Source organism: Marmota marmota, unplaced genomic scaffold (genome assembly GCF_001458135.2).
Source record: "Marmota marmota marmota unplaced genomic scaffold, marMar, whole genome shotgun sequence".
Classification (NCBI taxonomy): Eukaryota; Metazoa; Chordata; class Mammalia; order Rodentia; family Sciuridae; genus Marmota; species Marmota marmota.
The window spans coordinates 20791491-20810176 of record NW_026000057.1 but is presented as its reverse complement, the minus strand read 5'-3'; the positions used below and the strand labels follow the sequence as shown (position 1 = coordinate 20810176).

Sequence of the window (18686 nt, the reverse complement as noted above, 5' to 3'; positions counted from 1 at the left end):
ACTTTATAATGATTTTCCTTAAGAAGTAATAATCAGCTACAGCTTTTTCACTCTTTCGTTTGAAAACATGAATCTGAAATAGATTGAGACATACTATTACCTAGCAATTAATTTTTGAAAGTTACTTATCCCTCCAAGTGATTGGTGTCTTGATGTCATACATCTGGAATATTTTTAAATATCTAAAAAATTAATATAACATTTTCAACTGATCTTAAATATTTGTTATTCTACAGGCATGTTGAGTAATGTTTATGCAATAGTCTAGAGCTTTCCTTTATAGAATTTTGTGTTCCATTGGTGCTTTTGAGAAGAAAAGACATTATCAGTTGGGTTAACAAGTGGTACTGTTTATAAAAATCCGTAACATGAGGGGAAAAGATAGATGCTGACATGTACAACATAAACTGAATGCCTAGAAACATCAGCAGTTCTTAAGAAGGTGAACATTGCCAAGGGCAGGGCCAGATATAAAAACAATTCTGGAAATTTTGGTTTCTACTGCCTCACCTTAATTCTAAGAAACATTAGGTACTTTACTATTGAATGTTATCTTTAGAAAAAAATCTTCCAACTTTTCATTTATAACATGTAAATGAATATAGGTCAGTCATAACAGATCCAAAGCAAAACAGTATAAATTTAGAAGCTTTTAAAACTTTTAAAATGATTGTTAAACCTGCCCTTGAATGATTGCTTTCAATAGTAGAGTTTTCTCTTTTCCCCTTTTTGGCAAGGAACTCTGTAAGGAGGAGTGTCCCAGCATGTCAGCACTTTTAAATGCAAAACATTAAGGACATAATATCTGCATGGAATTTATGTGCACAAGACTAGGCCATTTGGTCAAATGATAACACAGGCACCTTCAGGCCTAAATGAACAATCACATTGTAAGGGTACGGATAAATCAAATGATGACAGTCCAAAGAGAGGTTACAAATGAAATATTCCATCACATGCTACCATACTTAGTAAGCTTTTTAATTATTATTATTGTTTTGTTCTTTTTAAATTAATTAGTTATACATGACAGAATGCATTTTGACACATCATACATAAATGGAGTATAATTTCTCATTCTTCTGGTTGTACATGATGTAGTATCCCACCAGTCATGTAATCATATATGCACATAAGGTAATAATGTCTGATTCATTCTGTCATCCTTCCTATCCCCATACCTCCTCCCCTCCCTTCACTCTTCTCTACCTAATCCCTTCACTCCGCTCTACCTAATCTAAAGTAACTCTATTCTTCCCTAGACCCCCACGCCACCCCACCCCTACCTTTATTGTGAATTAGCATCCGCATATCAGAGAAAACATTTGGCCTTTGGTTTGGGGGGGATTGGCTTATTTCTGTTAGCATGATATTCTCTGGCTCCATCCATTTACCAGCAAATGGCATAATTTGATTCTTTTTTGAGGCTGAGTAATATTCCACTTATTAAGCTTTTTAAATTAATGACTTAGATTTAAGACACAAAACACTTAATATAGTAGCTGCCCCCTTAACCACAGTTTTGTTTCCTCTGGTTTTAGTTACCCACAGTCAGCCATGATCTGAAAATATTAAATGGACAATTCCCCCCAAATAAACCATTGATAAGTTTTAAATTGTATGCCATTCTGAGCCACACAAATACTCCATCTCACACTGTCCCACCCAGGATATAAATCATCCCTTCGTCTACGTAGGCACGTTACATATGCTGCCTCCTTGTTTTTGTATCAGTTGTCAAGGTATCACAGTGCTTGTGTTCACGTAACCCCTGTTTTACTTGCTAATGTCCCTACGGTGCAAAAGTAGAGAAGCTGGCAATCCAGATATGCCAGTGAGAAGCTGGGATGTGTTTTCTTTAAGTTAAAAAGGTGAACATTCTTGACTTAGTAAGGAAAGAAAAAGTCATATGTTTTTGTTACTAAGATCTATGGCAAAAGTGACTCTTCTATCCATGAAATTGTGAGGAATGAAAAGGAAATTGATGCTAATTTTGTCCTTAAACCTCAAAAGTATGGCCACAAAGTGTCACAGGTGCTGAGTTCAGATGGAAAAGGCATTGAATTCATGGTTGGAAGGCATGAACAGAAAATATGTTCCAAATGATAGCAACCTGATGCACAAGAAAGATTGAGCCCGTATGAAAACATTCCCTGAACCAAGGGACACCAAGACATCAAGGAAATGTTGTATAGATTCAGGAATAAGTTTGGGTCTAAAAACGTAAACTTACTGAAGAGGCCATACCTGCTGATGAAGAAGGTGCTGCCACACTGCGGGCACCATTGGAGTAAAGAGAAAGGATAACAATTCAAACAAGTCTTCAATTGCTACCAACACTGGACTTTCCTCAAAGAAGTGACCCAAAAGAATCTACATTCATAAAAGTGCAAAAGGCGGCACCAGACCATAAAGCATGGGGGGACAGATTCACCTGGTAGTATGTGGCATATTGCAAGGCCAGTGATAAAGCCAGGTATAGTGTACAGAGTGAAGAAACCACACTCTCTCAAAAACAAAAATCAAAACGACCCATGTTCTGGCAATGTAACCAGAAACGTGGGTGACAGGTATCTTTATGAAATGACTCTACCAGTGCTTCATCCTAGATGTGAACAATATTTTGAATAGGATGGGTAATAACTTAAAGTTCTGTTACTAGTAGACAATGCACCTGGTCATCCTCAGTCTGTTGAGGATGAAAAGGAAAACGTCAAGGTTATACTTTTATTCTCACATACAACCTCATTTCTTTAGCCCTTCCATTGGGACATTATTCAGTTTTTCAAAGCTATGAACATCTACCTAGTATCACATTTAGTCAGCAGTTGATGCAGACCATAATCTAGATGTAATTCTGGAAACTATTCACTATTGCTGATACAATATTATTAATAATAATATTTTAAGCAATAATAATATTAGTCAGTTTTGTGATGGATGAATTAAAACCAGAAGCTGTCAATATCTGCTAGAAGAACTCAATCCAGAATGATTTTAAAGACTTCCCAGGGACTGATGGAGAAGTTTGAAAAATTATTCATTGAGCAAGGCAAGTTGGAGAAGCATTTGCTGATGTTTGATGAAGAAATGCAAGAACATATTGAAGACCTTTGCAAAGTGTTAAATGAGGAAATGGAAGAACCTGTTTTGTCCTCTACAGAGAAAGAACAGGGGACGGCAAAGCAGAACCATCAATGTAGATACTACCAGAATATGCCAACATCATTCAAATTGCACAGATATTAAAGGACAAAATTATGGAATATGATCCTTGTATGGAATGCAGCATTCAAAAAAAGTCATCTCTCTGATCATGAAAGATTAACACTGGATGAAATAAAAAGAAAGAAACAATGATTTCCAATTTCAATGTTATTCTAGAGGGCATCAGCAAAAAGCCCTTCAACTGTCAAGGACACCAGTCATTGACATCTGCTCCCAACATCCAACTATCCACATCATCATGGCTCAATGATCCAACATCACCCAAAGCAGACGCTCCACCTAAGGTATTGTCAGAGGTCAATAGTATCCTACCAGCGTGTCATTCACCTCCCTTCATCTCATCCTGTAGGTATTGTATGATCTCACATCAGCACAAAAGAAGTGTAATATAATAAAATATTTTGAAAGAGAGACCCCATTCACATAACTCGCACATAGTTTTGCAAAGTATTCCTAACATAATTTTGAAAATGTTGATTCTCACAAGATCCTTAAAATTTTATTAACATGTCTGTTTTGGCAAATGAAGAAACAAGTGTTCAAAGTTAGACAGCTTTCCAAAAGCTACACTATATGCACAGTGGAGCTAGAACCTGAACCTCATTTTCTAAAACTCAGAATCCCCCCACCCCACCCCAACTAGCCTCTTGGTCTGAAAGCCCCACTCTTCTGTGCATTATTCCATGACTACCTGGTGGATCTGATGGATCAGGAGCAAGTACTTAACTTTCACAGTGACATACTAGAGGCACAAGAGCAGTGTTTCTCAATCTTTTTGGTATTTCTCCTGAGGAATGTTTTTGAATTTTTTTTTAATTTAAAACTCCTTTAAATTTAAATTTCAACACCTTAGATATACTGTATATCTAAGTGTGTATTAAATGTATTTCTGTATTTAATAGATACCTTGTCTATTTAGTTTCATCCCCTAAGGACCAGCCTCCAAGACTTAGGGATTTGTTTCAGCTTCCCCCCATGCATCATTGCTTCCACCCTCCGAGTCATACTTTTTTAAATGAAAGGCAGCACATCTTTGCAGCACATAGTTTTATCAACCTGCTCCCTGGCAATACAGTTTGGGAGGTACAACAGCCTGCCTTCTGTCCTTCCATTCCAAGTGGACAGTGTGTCTGCTGCAATAAGTATTTCCAAAAACTTTGTTGAGTCTTCTGTGGGTTTCACAGGGATTCACTCCAATTTTAAAAGAGATACATTCACAGACCTTTGCAAAGCAGGCCTTTTCTATCTTTGGCTCATGCTAAAATGGCCAAGAGAGAATGCCTTTTAAAAGTCCTCTGATTTGATTGAAATGATCTGTGAGACACTCTTAATCATCTAACAGGGTCTTCAGTGTGACTGAATAATATGAGCTTTTGATTTTTCTGAGGTTTTAGCAAAAGGTTTATAGTCACACTCTCAACCTTTTCTGTAAAATCTTCTTCCCTAACAGTGAATTGCTTAATTTTAGTGTCCTTTGCCAACTGAAGAGTATGAGAATTTTTACAGTCATTTGCTTTTTGTGGGGGTTCTTCCCTCAGTGTCTTTCTCTTTTCCCCTTTGCATTTTACTGGAGTGACAAAAAGAAACCAGGTGGCACTTTTGAAACATCACTTGGAAATCACTTGAAGAGTATCACTAAGCCGATTGCTTACAAGTTCTGCTTTCCACATAACTTCAGGATCCAATTTTGCTAAGCTTTCTGCCACCATAACAAGGATATCTCTCCCTCCAGTTTCCAATAACACACATCACTGGACAATAACAACTCCGCTTTGAGAAAATAAGGAAATGGTTTATTCTGAGCCAGTATGAAAACCACGCCACAGGAACACAAACTCGAGTCAACAAGGTGACCTCAGAAAGGTCAGAGTTCCCAAAGGACCTGGTTCTCCCAGGAAGAAGATTGCATAGCTTTTGTACTCCCAAAAGAAAGTGGGTGGGGTCATCAAATTGGTCAACTACAAAAGAAGCAGAGATTCTTCTTCAAGAAAAAGATATTTCAGCAATACCCAGAAATCCCCTACAGGATTCAGTCCTGATTCCCAGCCTTAAGGCCTTAAGGCTAGGATAGGCCCAAGGTCTGTCAAACTTGATATACACTTATCCTGTGGTCACAGAAATGCTAGGTCAGACACTGTCAAAGGGACTAAAAATGGCCCAGTTCAACTTTGGCTTCCAATCTACTCTATCTCCATGAGGTCTTAATGCTTCAATCCATGAACAACCTGAAATTTCTCAAGTACAAACGTAGCCTTCATGGAGAACTTCAGTTCACACACATTCCTCATTTCCTTGGAGTCCTCACCAGTGGTTTCCTTAAAGTCCAGATTCCCACTGACAACCTGCTCAAAACATAGTAGGCTTTCTCTTCGATGCCATTCAAGTTCTGCCCGTGTCATTCCAGTAGCTAGATCCAAACCACTCCCAAGATTTACATATTTGTTATAGCAGCACCTCACTTTCAGATACAAAGCTGTTCATAACAAATTGTCACTGTCTTTGTGGCTTAAAATACAGACATTTGCTATCTCACAAGTTTCCATGGGTCAGGAATCCAGGCACTGCTTAGCTGGGTCCTGTCTTCTTGGTTTCACAGTACTGAAACCAGCGTAGCAGCTGGGTGCATTTTCATCCTGGGGTTTGAGTTTGGGAAAGAATCTGCTTTCAAACTCACTGAGCTTATATGACAGGCTCCATCTTGCTGTAGTTGCACAACTAAGGACGCCAGTCTCTCACTGGGTTTTCACAGCTGGAGGCTGTCTGAGGTCCCCAGAGTTCCCTGCCATCTGTGCTCTTACCCTCTTCGAGGCCCTCTAGCAGCATGGCAGCTTCTTTCTTCAAAGTTAGCAGGAGAATATCTCTGATCTGCAAATACTGAATCTCATATAATGTAACTAATCACAGGATTGACATCCTATCAATTTTGCAAATTCTGTTGGCTGGAAGCAAGTCACAGCATCTAGAAGGGATTATATAAAGTTGTGATTCACTGGAAGACACCTTAAGGTGTGGACCCTGCAAATGGTCTAGTAGGCTGAATAATGTCCCCCTCAGACATTAGGTCTTAGCTGATGGATACTGCAGATGTTACCCTATGTGGAAAAAAGTCTCTCTGTAGGTGTGATCAAGACCGGAATCTTGAAACAAAAGAATCATCATGGATTATCTGGGTGGGCACTAAATGCAGCTTTTCAACTCATGTCCTTTGTCACTTTTTCTTTTGAATGGGTTCTCTTTCTTAGATAAGTAAGAATTCTTTGCATAGTCTAACTACCAATCCTATGTCAACTGTATGTGTTACTGAAGAAGATAGTTTCTTCCAGTTTTGGTCTTTTTTGTTTTGTTTTGTTTTTGTTTTTTACTTTGTTCATGAGTCTGCATTCAGACTCATTTTCAACTTTTTTTTATTATCAAAAATTTTAAACACCCAAGAAAGACGATTATTTCTCTTACTGAAGCTGAGATAGCTGTCTCTCTTGCTAAAGCAGAGTGATAGATACGTGGAAATCTTCCATGTACTCATCACTCAGGTTCAACAGTGGCTGTCTTCTTTTTCCCCAGAAGTACTCATTTTTTCCTTTAATGTCTGTGCTTTTTGTATATCATGTAAAAAATCTTTTAATACAGATTGTGTTGCAGTTATTCATGATAATAATAATCTATCATAATAACACTCATTCTTTTTCACTTTTGCTTTTATATGTATGTTATCTTGGACATGTTAGTGTTAATATATTCAGAGTTTTAATATATTCAAAGCATCAGCAACATCAGTGCTAATCTGTTTTCTTCTGGAGTAGGCTGACTTTCCCTAGTCAGCACAAGCTGTTGATTCAGATCTTGGGAACTTACCAATTGCTCCAACAACGTCATGCACGTTACCATAGAGCTTACTGAAAATCCCATGTGTTTTTATAAGAAGGCTAATCATTCAGGAGGTGTCAAAATATAAATCTGAGTCAGATATGCTGGCATTGTTGTTTATGCTAAGTAATTCCTCTCAATTTTTTTTTCTTATTTCTAGTGTGCCAACTGGGCTTGAAGGCATGAAAGAACAGGACCTTTGCAACAAGATAATGGCTAAAATCCTAGAAAATTATAATACCCTCTTTGAAGTAGCATATACAGAAAATGATAATCAGAGGTGTGAAAACCTGGCTAGGCTTATCATAGTAAAAGTAAGTAACTTTGGTGTTTAATTCTCGGTATCACTATAATTCTGATGGAAGATTTTTTTTGAAAACTTTACTTTGTCATAAAAATCCCATCAAGATGCAACTTTAGATTATTATTCCTATGTGTGTGGAGTTCTTATGACATCTATTTCCGCTACTAAATATTGATTAAGTTAGTATATACTCTAAGATTATTCAAGAATACTTGTGATTTTTATGTTTGCTTGTTGCCATAAACCATCTTGAAAGGGCTCATGTGAGCCTAGTGTGCGGGTGAATCGGGTGGCCCTTTCTGTGGAAGCCTGTTGTTGCTTCCACAAAAGGCACCTTCTGTGGTACATCTTCTTGCTGCTGTGTTCCGGTGCGCTGCCCTGCCAGACTGCAAACTCTGAAGGCAACATTCCTCTGTCTTTTTGTCTCTCTGGTGGCTGGCACACTTCCAAGCCCAACTTTAGATTTTAAGTCCCACATAGTAGTCCTTGAAAACTGTCATCAGTAAAGGTCAGTATTTTAGAGGCCTGTAAAGGAGTCCTTGACAATACTGTCTACATCCTTTTCTGTATTGATAACATATCCTTTAAACATTAGACAAATGCACGGAGAGCCGTAAGACCTACATTGGAAAATCAGAGTATAATTGTCCAAACCAAATTCTCCTGAAGCCGGGAAAGAAGGAAGTCATCTTATTTCTTTCTCTTTCATGTAAATCACGAGAAAGTTTCCCTCAGACTGATCAGATCCACAGGCCACACTGTGCTCCTGCTGACCCAAGTGTGATGACTGATGGAATCAGAGGCACTTGATAGGAGTATCTGAAGGGAGTTTTCGTATTTTCTTTTAGCTGTGGTCATGACTTAGAAGGAGGAAAAAAAAGTCATGGGTATCAAGTAGCACTGCACCAAAGCAGGAAAATAAGACCCATATTAGCTTTTCTCACTAGCATTTATACTACCAATACAATAGACTGCCTATAATGTGCAGAGTTCCTCTTCTGAGAGCTGAGAGATGCACTTAGCAGGCGTCTTGCCAGCCTGATAGAACTTTAAACTGAAATTTGAGGTGAGGCAAAAACAATATCAGATAAAATAATAAAATGAGATAACTGGAGAATACCAGGTATAACCTAAGTTGGCAGCAACCTAATAACTGAAAAACATATGTCCTTGATTCACAAGAGGAAATAAGAAACACTTCATTCCGTTTTACTATGGAAAAATTAAATAAGTTATTTTTAAAATTGAAAAGAAATTCTCCCTTAAGTTTTTTCCTTCAATGCCTATAATACTTTACAAAGGGTTCCATTTTTAAATATTGAAAGGCAAATGACTTTGTTTCAGCTAAATCTTTGAGAAAAACTTTATAACACTCATACCTTTTTATTAGGACTCATAACATAAACCTAAAGTGTAATTCAAATAGATAAATATGATCTCCTAGGCACAAACTTGTGTAGATACAGCTAATTGCTGGAATACGCCAATGAGAGATTGCATGTTGTATAAAGAAAATGATTATCTATTGAGATAAGAGGAAGGGTGCCCTGCATGGAAATCCTTGAGCAAGTAGGTTGAAGCCCAGGAGAGGTAGGATGAGAGTACAAGAGGACACACATAAACCGGTAATATTGTAGGAGCCAAATACAGGTATCTTGAGTAGGTGAAGAATATGACAGCTGCTCTTCTAAGTTTCAGATCTGGTCTAGAGGCAGATAAGTGTCATGATTAAAAACTATATGTCTATACTCTGAAAAGGCTCATTCTGTTAAAGCAGAATGTTCGATGAAATTTTTTTTTTCAACTGATCTTGCTGGTTGTCTCATCTCTAAGAAGGTAGAGGATGCAACAAGGGGATATGATTCCCTGGATTACCAACAAGGATGAAATACAAGTCACAGAAACCATTTAAAAAGGCTGTGCCAATACCATTTTGGAGTTCATGATATTAGAAGGAGAACATGCTGGCGGTTGTTAGCTGTGTAAACCTGAACAGTGCTTGGAAAATAGATTATTGTTTTTAACTCCAGAAATCTTAAAACATTGCAGGATGGCCAGGGAAATGCTGCATTTTCTCCTTTTTATATAAGGGTACTAATTCCATCATGAGCCCCCACCTGCACAACCTAATCAAACTCTAATTACTCCCTAAAGGCCCCACTTTGAAATACTATCACATGGGACCTTAGGATTTTAAGGCGTGAATTTTAGAGGGACACAAAATTTTCAGTCTATAAATCTTGCTGAGCTAGAATCCTTAGTTTTATCCTTGATTTCTCCTTTCTCATTCCCAATGGGATTCATAGTTTGCCTTATATATGTCTCTAGAAATAGATATTTCTTGTTCAACCCACTACCGCTACTGTTGAATAGTATATACGGTGACCACACTATTTCAAACTCTTCTCCCACCTCTAAGCTCACCTCTTCCCAACTTCTCATCAGTAATAGAATGTTCCTAAAAGCCAAACCTGATAACAAATTCCTGCTTTAAGATGCTGGGGCTGTAGCTCAGTGGTTGAGCACTTGGCTCGCATGTGTGAGGCACTGGGTTCTATCCTCAGCACCACATAAAAAAATAGATTTTAAAAAAATGAAGATATTGCATCCTTCTACAACTAAACTAAAATAAATATATACATATATATGTACATATATATGTTTACAAAAATCCTGCTTTTTTTTATTTTTATTTTTTTTTATTTTTTAATTTTTTATTGTGGGTTGTTCAAAACATTACAAATTTCTTGACATATCATATTCGACACTTTGATTCAAGTGGGTTAAAATCCTGCTTTAAGTAAACATGCTTTTTGCTATTCTTCCAATTTTGCCTTTTACTCGTTTTTCTAGCAGTATAAATTCAGACTTCTTTTTTAAATATTTTTTCAGTTGTAGATGCATACAATATATATATTTATTTATTTTAATAAATAAATTGAACCCAGTGCCTAACCTGTGCAAGGCAAGCACTCTACCACTGAGCCACAGTCCCAGCCACCGCCCAAATTCAGACTTCTTAAGTTGGAATTCAGACCCTTCATACTCTGTCCCCAACAAAATCTTTTTCCACTAAATAGTGAATCAATACTGTATCCATGCTATGTCTCTTACCTCCATTTGTCTCTTTTGAGGACTTTTCTTTCTCAATCAGACCTAAGCATTTCAACCTAAGCATTTCAATTTTCTAAGCTTATTCTTAAGTCTTAAATCCAAAGTTCTGCCTGATAAGACATACATACACTTCTAACTGACTGATGGCCGTTTGCTATTGTGTATTCTGTGAATTTCTTATTCTCCTTCCTTGCCCTTGAAGACTAATGCTAGGCTTGTACTCTGGGGCTTCATAATTGGCCACCCATGCACACAATTGCTTCGAATGGATATTGCTCAGTCATTGTTCTGTTGAAATCTAATGCCAATCTAATAGTATCTAGAAGCAGAGTCCTTGGGAAGGAATTAGTTCATGATTGTGAAGTCCTCATGAATGAAGCAAATGTACTCACATAGGGAACTAGCTAGTTTGCTCTTTTCACCATGTGAAGTTATAACAGGGACCCTCAGCAGAAATGAACCACATTAGCACCCAGATCTCTGACTTCAAGCCACCAGAACTAGGGGAAACAAATTTCTGTTGTTGATTATTTACTCTATTTACAGTACTTTGTTATAGCAGCCCAAACTGACTAAAACCGTCATAATTAATCACTGTTAATTTCTGCTGTCTAGATACCTTACGTCTCTCTCTTCTCCTCCAGACTCATAGTGTATCTTCTTGACTCTTATCTAGGCAGGAGAATGTTACACTTTCACAATCATCTGATGACCCCTATTAGTCTGTTTGTGCTAGTCTAACAGAATATCACAGACTAGGTGATTCATAATGAGCAGAAATTTATTGATTCACAGTTCTGGAAGCCAGAAGTCTAATATCAAGGAACCAGCTCATTTGGCGAATTCTGATTCTAAGAAGGCACCTTGAGCATGGTATCCTCAGAGAGGAGGAAGGCTTTGTTTTACATGGAGAAGAGCAAAGGCAAAACGGAGCCGTATTCACTCTTATGGTTGGATCTGAGGTGTCCCCTGAAAGATCATGATGGAACTATGAGAGTTGGAACCTAATCAGCCCACTAATCTATGGTGGCTCTGGTTCCTTGCTCTCTTTCTTTTCTTTTGGGCTGCTATGACCTAAGGGACCTTCCTCTATCATGATGTTCTGCCTCACCTTGGGGCCAAAGCAATGGAATTGGCCAGCCTTGCACCAAGAACCAAAATAAATGTTTCCTTATCTAGGTTGTTCTTGTCAGGAATTTTGATCACAGTGACTCCAAGTTGTCTAACTCGGAAATTGGTGTCAGAAGTGAGATCGTTGTTGTGACTAACCTGACCATGGGATAAAAAAGCCTTTGGAACCGGTTAGTGGGAAGAGTTTTGAAAAGTTTGGACATGCAGGCTGGAAAAGCCTTAGAATGTTGTAATCAGAGCTTATTGGGTGTTTCTGGATGAAGGTCAGAAGACCAGAATGCTAATAGGAATGTAGACAGTAAAGACGGTACTCACAAGGTTTCAGAGGGAACAGGGACTGCATTGGAAACTAAACTAGTGGCTATTGTGTTAAGTTCTGGCAAAGAAGTTGTCTGCATTTTTCCTGGGTCCTGAGACTTTCTCTGAGGCTGAATTTAAAGGGGATGGACTAGTGAATCTGGCAGAGGAAATTTCAAGGCAGCACAGAATTAAGGCAGTAGCATGGGTGTTGCTCATAGCTTTTAGCCAGGTTTACTGTGAGAAACAGAAGCAAAAAGGCAAAGATGAAAGATTTGTTGTTGTTGTTCTGGTTTTTTTTATACTGGGGATTGAATCCAGGTGTGCTTTACCACTGAACTATATTCCCATGCCCTTTTAATTTTGAGACAGGGTCTCACTAAGTTGATCAGGGGCTTACTAAATTGCTCAGACTGGCCTCAAATTTGTGATCCTCCTACCTCAACCTCTCAAGTCACTGGGATTATATGCATGAACCACCATGCCTGGTCAAAGATGAAAGATGTTTAAAACTTGCAGTTTGACTGAAAATGCTATGTAAAACTGGGGCCAAAGGAGATGTCACTTTTTTTAGATTACTGCCACTAAAAAGAAGCAAATTACTTTGCACAGAGACAATAGGAAGGAGGCCTTTGAGGATATCCCAGGATTCTACAAGAGCACACCCATTGCAGGCTCAGGGTATAGAAGTGAAAACTCATTTTAGAGACCTTGGGGGCACCCTGCTCACAGAGGAGTTCCTAGAAAGCTGTTTCCTGAGGATTCATTTCACATGCTCAGCTGCCCAGAAACTCAGGCCACTGCAGCCCTGGTCCAAAGAGGCCCAGCTACTTCTGGAGCTGGTGACAGAGTGGCATAATTCATGTGGTGCTGGTTCTGCAGGAATGCAGGATGCTGGAGTTTAGGTGTCATAAAGGCTTCCACCAAGATTTCAGAGAAGATCTTGGGAAGCCAAACAAAGTGTAGAAGGGATGGGATCCCTGCAGGCAGCTCTTCAGGAGGTGATGTGTGAAATTATGAGAAGGAAGGTGAAGCTGTAGCAGAGATCCCCAGAAGAGATGCCAGAAACGTGGAATGTCTGCCAAGGAAAGCTGCTGACTGAAGACAGAGCCAGCTTAAGAGAGAGGACAAGTGGGCTCTGACTAGCAAGGCTATAGGGATAGGGCTACCCAAGTCCCTTGGCTGCTAGCATCTGGAGCACATGATGAAGATATGTTCTCTCCACCAAGGCCTCCAGGTGCTGGATGTGGACCTACAGGACTTGTTTGTCCAGCTGGGTTTCAGTCTTGCCAATACAAGACTGAATCCCTTCCCTTTTTTCTATACCCACCTTGGAATGAAAATATTTATTCTATGCCAATGTATATTGGATATATGTAACTGGATTTTCTTTTTTTTATTATTTTTTAGTTGTCAGTGGATTATTTATTTATTTATTTATTTATATGTGGTTCTGAGAATCAAACCCTGTGCTTCACAAATGCTAGGCAAGCACTCTACCACTGAGCTACGATCCCAGCCTTGGATTTTGATTATTTTTACAGGAACTTACAACCAAGAGTTTGCCTTGAGTCTTTGTTGTTGTTGTACTAGGGATTGAACCCAGGGGTGCTTTGACACTGCACCTCTAGGCTTTTTAATTTTTATTTTAAGGCAGGGTCTCACTAAGTTACTGAGGCTGGCCTCAAACTTGTGATCCTCCTGTCTCAACCCCCTGAGTCTCTTGGATTAGAGGTGTGCACCACTGCACCCAGCTTTGCCTTGACTCTTGAAGGAAACTAGGATTTGTACTTTGGGGCAATGCTAAAACTGTTAAGACTATAAAGACTCTTGGAGATGAACTAAATGCATTTTGCATTGTGAGGTGGACATGATCTTTTGGGGCCACTGACAGAGTGTTATGGTTTGGATATGAGGTGTCAGGGAAAAGCATACAAATGGACTTTGAGAGTTGTAACCTAATCAGTGCAGTAGTCCATTTCTTGGATTAATAATTTGAAAGGACAATTATACTGGGTGGTGGATAGAGAAAGCAGATCACTGGGAGTGTGCCTTTGGGATTTATATTTTGTCTGTAGTCCTTCACACTCTCTGTCTTCTGTCGGGCTGCCATGACCTGAGGAGCTTTCCTCCACCATGCCCTTTCCACCATGAGGCCACCATGATGTTCTGCCTCATCTCCAGCCCAGAGCAATGCAGTCAGTGACTGTGAACCAAGGCCTCTGAAACTATGAGCCAAAATAAGCTTTTCCTCCTCTAGGTTGTTCTGGTCAGGTATTTTAGTCACAGTGATGCAAACTGACTAACACAATAAGCCATTTATAATGACTTTAATCCCCCCCATGAGGTGGGAGCTAATGCAGCCCAATCACCTAATTCCTTAAACTGTTACAATGGCAATTAAAACTCAACATGCATTTTAGAAGGCACAAACATTCAGACACAGCATGATATTCGAAAAAATGTTCTATATCTTTAGCATTTGGGAAATGCAAATCAAAACTAAATGAAGGTTTCATTTCACTCTAGTTAGAATTGCAACCATCAAAAGCACAAAAAAATAACAAATGCTAGAGAGGATGTGAGAAAAAGGAACACTTTTTATAACGTTGTTAGATTGTAAGTTAGTGAAACCATTATGGAAGTCAACATGGAGGTTCCTCTAAAGACTAGGACTGAAAACTCTATATGATCCAGCTATACCGTTCCTGAGTATTTATCCTAAAGAATTAAACCCAGCACACCATAGTTGATAAATACATAGCCATGTTTATTGCAGTGCAATTCATAATACCTAAAGTATAGAACCAACCTAAAATGTCTGTCAGTGGGTGAATGAATAAAGAAAATGTAGTATGTATACACAAGGAAATTTTATTCAGTCATGAAGAAGAATTAAATTATGTCATTTGCAGGAAAATGGATGGAACTTGAGAGAATTATGTTAAGTGAAATAAGCTCTTGACAAAAAGTCAAGAATCATACATTTTATATTATATGTGAAAACTAGAGAGATGGGTATCTCATGAAAATAGAAGGTAGAAAAGAGAGATATTGGGCAATGATACTGACCAAATTATATTCTTATATTGTGTGCATGTATGGATATCTAACAACAAATCCCAGCATTATGTATAATTATAATACACAAAAAAGGAAGAAAAAAAAAACCCATACATGATCCCAGGCCTACTGAGTCAGAAAGTTGTAGTAGACTGAAAACTGAACTTTTAAAAGGCTTCATTAACGATTCTAATAACCAGCCAGATTTGAGAATTGATTAATCCCTGGGAAATGACTACAGTAGTCTCCTTACTGATTCACCTTGACTTATCTTTCCCCTTTCTGCTAAAAAGATGTTCATGAAAATATGAACATCTCAGCTGGGCACAGTGATGCACGCCTGTAATCCTAGCAGCTTGGGAGGCTGAGGCGGGAGGATCGCTAGCTCAAAGCCAGCCTCAGCCACAGCAAGGTACTAAAAAACTCAGTGAGACCCTGTGTCTAAATAAAATACAAAAACTAGAGCTGGGTATGTGGCTCAGTGGTTGAGTACCCCCGAATTCAATCCCCAATACCCCCCACCAAAAAAAAGAGAGAAAAAGAAAATATGAACATCTTACTTTTTACATTATAAATTACAATGATTTCTCCTGACATATTTGTGTATTATAAAATATAAATCCTCACATAATGAATAAAGATTTTTATAGAATCCACTGTACCTATTGATACTTTGTTCCCACCACTCCTTCTAACATATATCAATGCACCAGGTGTTGATGATTGATGTTACATTGGAGCCTTGTCATTTCAAGCCTCACCCGTCCAGCTAGTGAGCACTATAACTGACACTGAAAAAGTTCCTGAAATCAATTCATTTTATCGAAAATAACATCTGTGATCACATCACAGATTATATGTACTATAAAATGAAAAATTATATTTTTCAAATTAATTGAATAAAATTGGTAATATGATAGTCAATTGAATACCTAATGAATGCCTCATTTATTAAAAAAAGGTACTAGGTAATTCTAAAATCATTAACAATTCTGAGAAGAGCACTAGTACTAGGGTAGAAAAACCTGTATGTATGAATATGTGTGTGTGTGTGTGTGTGTTTATTTTTTTTAAATGTTTGGTTCTGGAATTGAACCAGGGCCTCATACATGCTAAGATATTCGTACCACAACCTATACCTCAAGCCAAGGCCTATATTTTTAACCTCAGTAACATGACACTGGGAAACTTATAATGTCGCTATTCCTCTTACTTCTTATCTAAAATGGAGAAAAATATTGATTTGTTGTGGGATTCAAACCATTAATGCTTGTAGAAGTGCTTTCAAAGACAGTTAAATATTATAGGAATGTAAGATATTAATTTTTATTTTTTGCAAAAAGTAGCTATTGAAACTGTTGGCTTACTTTGATACAACTGATCAGAGATAACTTCATGTATTAATAAAAATGTACTATAAACTTAGAGAGTTCTGAAATCAGGCAGAATGATTAGAGCTTCTCATTTATGTGACTCTGGGAAAACTACTTAATCTATCCTTCAATCTTGGTTTCCTTATCTGAAAAATAGGAAAACAATCAGTAATTTGCCATTTTCTCTTATTACTAAATAATGATAGCAAGGTTTTCAATATATTTAAGCTTTAAAATAAAGAAATAATCAGTCTCATGACCTCTGCTTACTTCTCTTTCCCATAAAAGCAAAAGAGCTTGGTCATAGAAGGAATTCAGTGAAAGCAGAAAAATTAAGTTGCCACAGATTATGATTCATGACAGAAGAGGCCCTGCTTCTAGACATTCCGTGTTATTACTTCCAAGTAGCTATTTTCTACTTTTCTTAGCATGATTGAATTAAGTATCCTCTGGAAAAGTAAGAATCTGTATCCTCAGTGAACAGTATGATATTATTCTGATATTAAATGTGTCTATCTAGATGTGCTTTTGGAAAATGAATCATACTTCTTTGTTCTTAGAAAAAAAATCAATTTTGGTCTTTCATGGTAGATTTGCCACTTCAATTTTATTTTTCTGAAATCTTTAATTCTTTAGATAATCCTATGAGTTATTAGTAATTGCATTTTATATAGAAGACTACTGAGGATTTCAGAGGTTAAATAATTTGCCCCCATTTAAATATTAAGTGATAGAATGAGCATTCGAAGACAGGTCTTCTGGATTCCATGTATGTGCTGCCTTTCATCCTGCCTATACGCAAGGTAACGCAAGCCAAATGTTACTGCTACTATAAAAAATGCCATGTGCTATGGAAATAAGAAGGTTAAAAAAAAATGCCATGTGCTGTGGAACTAAGAAAGTTAAGTGTTAAGAAATAAAGACAATTAACTCCTTTAAGTAGAAGCTTTGGAGAAGGATAGGGTATTCAAATGGCTCTGTTGCTGAGTGTAGGAAGTGGTATGAGGTAAAGGAAATCTAGAGCTGAAGGATGAGCTTAAAGACTGCAGTGTTTATTTAGTGGTGACCACATATATCTGTCTAGACTATAGGAAACCATGGGAGAGAATTAGATAAGAGAGTTTAGCTAGTATGGCATACTAATCATCAGGGAGACGCAAATCAAAACCCATGAGAAAGCTAGCTCCTAATACCTACTCGGATGACTGTTCACCAAGAGACAAAAGATAGCAAGTGTTGGTGAGGATGAGGAGAAAAAGAAACCCTTGTATACTGTTGGTAGAAATGTAAAATGGTATAGCTACTATGAAAAACAGTATATAGTAGCCTCAAAACTAAAAATAGATCTACCCTAGGATTCAGAAATCCCACCTCTACTATGTATCCAAAAAAATTTATATCAGGATCTCAATGAGGTATTTGCATTCCCATGTTCATCGTAGCTATTATTCATAAGAGCCAAGATGTGAAAACAACTTATGCCCACAGATGGAAAAAAGGAAGAAAATATGGTATATACATTCATTGGAATATTATTCAGCCTTTAAAAACAAGGAAATCGAAAACAATAAGGTGCCGGTTCCCAAAAGCCACGGCCCCACGTCCTGGAAACTGCAGGCACAGAGTGCAGTTTGAACTGCCAAGAGGTATGACACGGGGATAGACCTGGCTGACAGGAGAAGCCAGGGGACTAGAAACCAGGAATTAACCTAAGCTAACAGGTTTTGAGAGACACCAGTGGGGGGAGGAGGGAGCAGCCCCACAGGGACTGTTTCCTACAGCCGGAGGGCAAAATCTTGGCCCGGGAGGCTCAGCACCGCCTACTGGAAGCGAAGAAAATAGAAGCCTAACAGTGTCCCTTTTTTTTTTTTTTTAATTATTATTATTTTTTTTTAATTTTAATTTTTTTTTCTTTTCTACAGTTATACTATTATTTTTTTAAATGTAATTTCTATTTTACTGCATTTTATTATTTTTTTTATTATCATTTCCATTTCTTTTCTATTCTTTTCTCTTTCTTTCCTCTCTCCCTCTCTCTTTCTTGGTTTGCTTCCTTACCTTTTCCCCATCTTTCCTCTTAAGCATGACCACCCAGATTACAAACAACTTACTAAATGCAAATAGATGAATTCTACGAATCGGTCCATAGTCCGCCTAAGCCCTTAACTACCCCCAAGTACTCCTGTCTATTCTCTTGTTAATATCTGCCTCCATCTGAGCAACCCCCCAAAGAAGCTAACATATACTAACCTCCATACCATCAAAGCGCCCGTCCTCAACATAAAATCCTAAGTTCAAACCTCAATTCTATA

General features: G+C 37.9%; 1 protein-coding gene across 8 annotated transcripts in view; it reads left to right on the top strand.

The window, feature by feature from the left end:
* The window catches only part of Fam13a (family with sequence similarity 13 member A), a 346389-nt gene that overhangs the window by 155244 nt on the left and 172459 nt on the right, over nucleotides 1-18686 (top strand). For 7 of the 8 annotated variants that reach the window (XM_048813609.1, XM_048813610.1, XM_048813608.1 and 4 more), the window contains exon 5: nucleotides 7253-7406. The exons of the other annotated variant lie outside the window; for it this stretch is intronic. In XM_048813609.1, the coding sequence (XP_048669566.1) occupies nucleotides 7253-7406 (154 nt within the window). The remainder of the gene's footprint in view (nucleotides 1-7252; nucleotides 7407-18686) is intronic. 8 annotated transcript variants of the gene reach the window in all.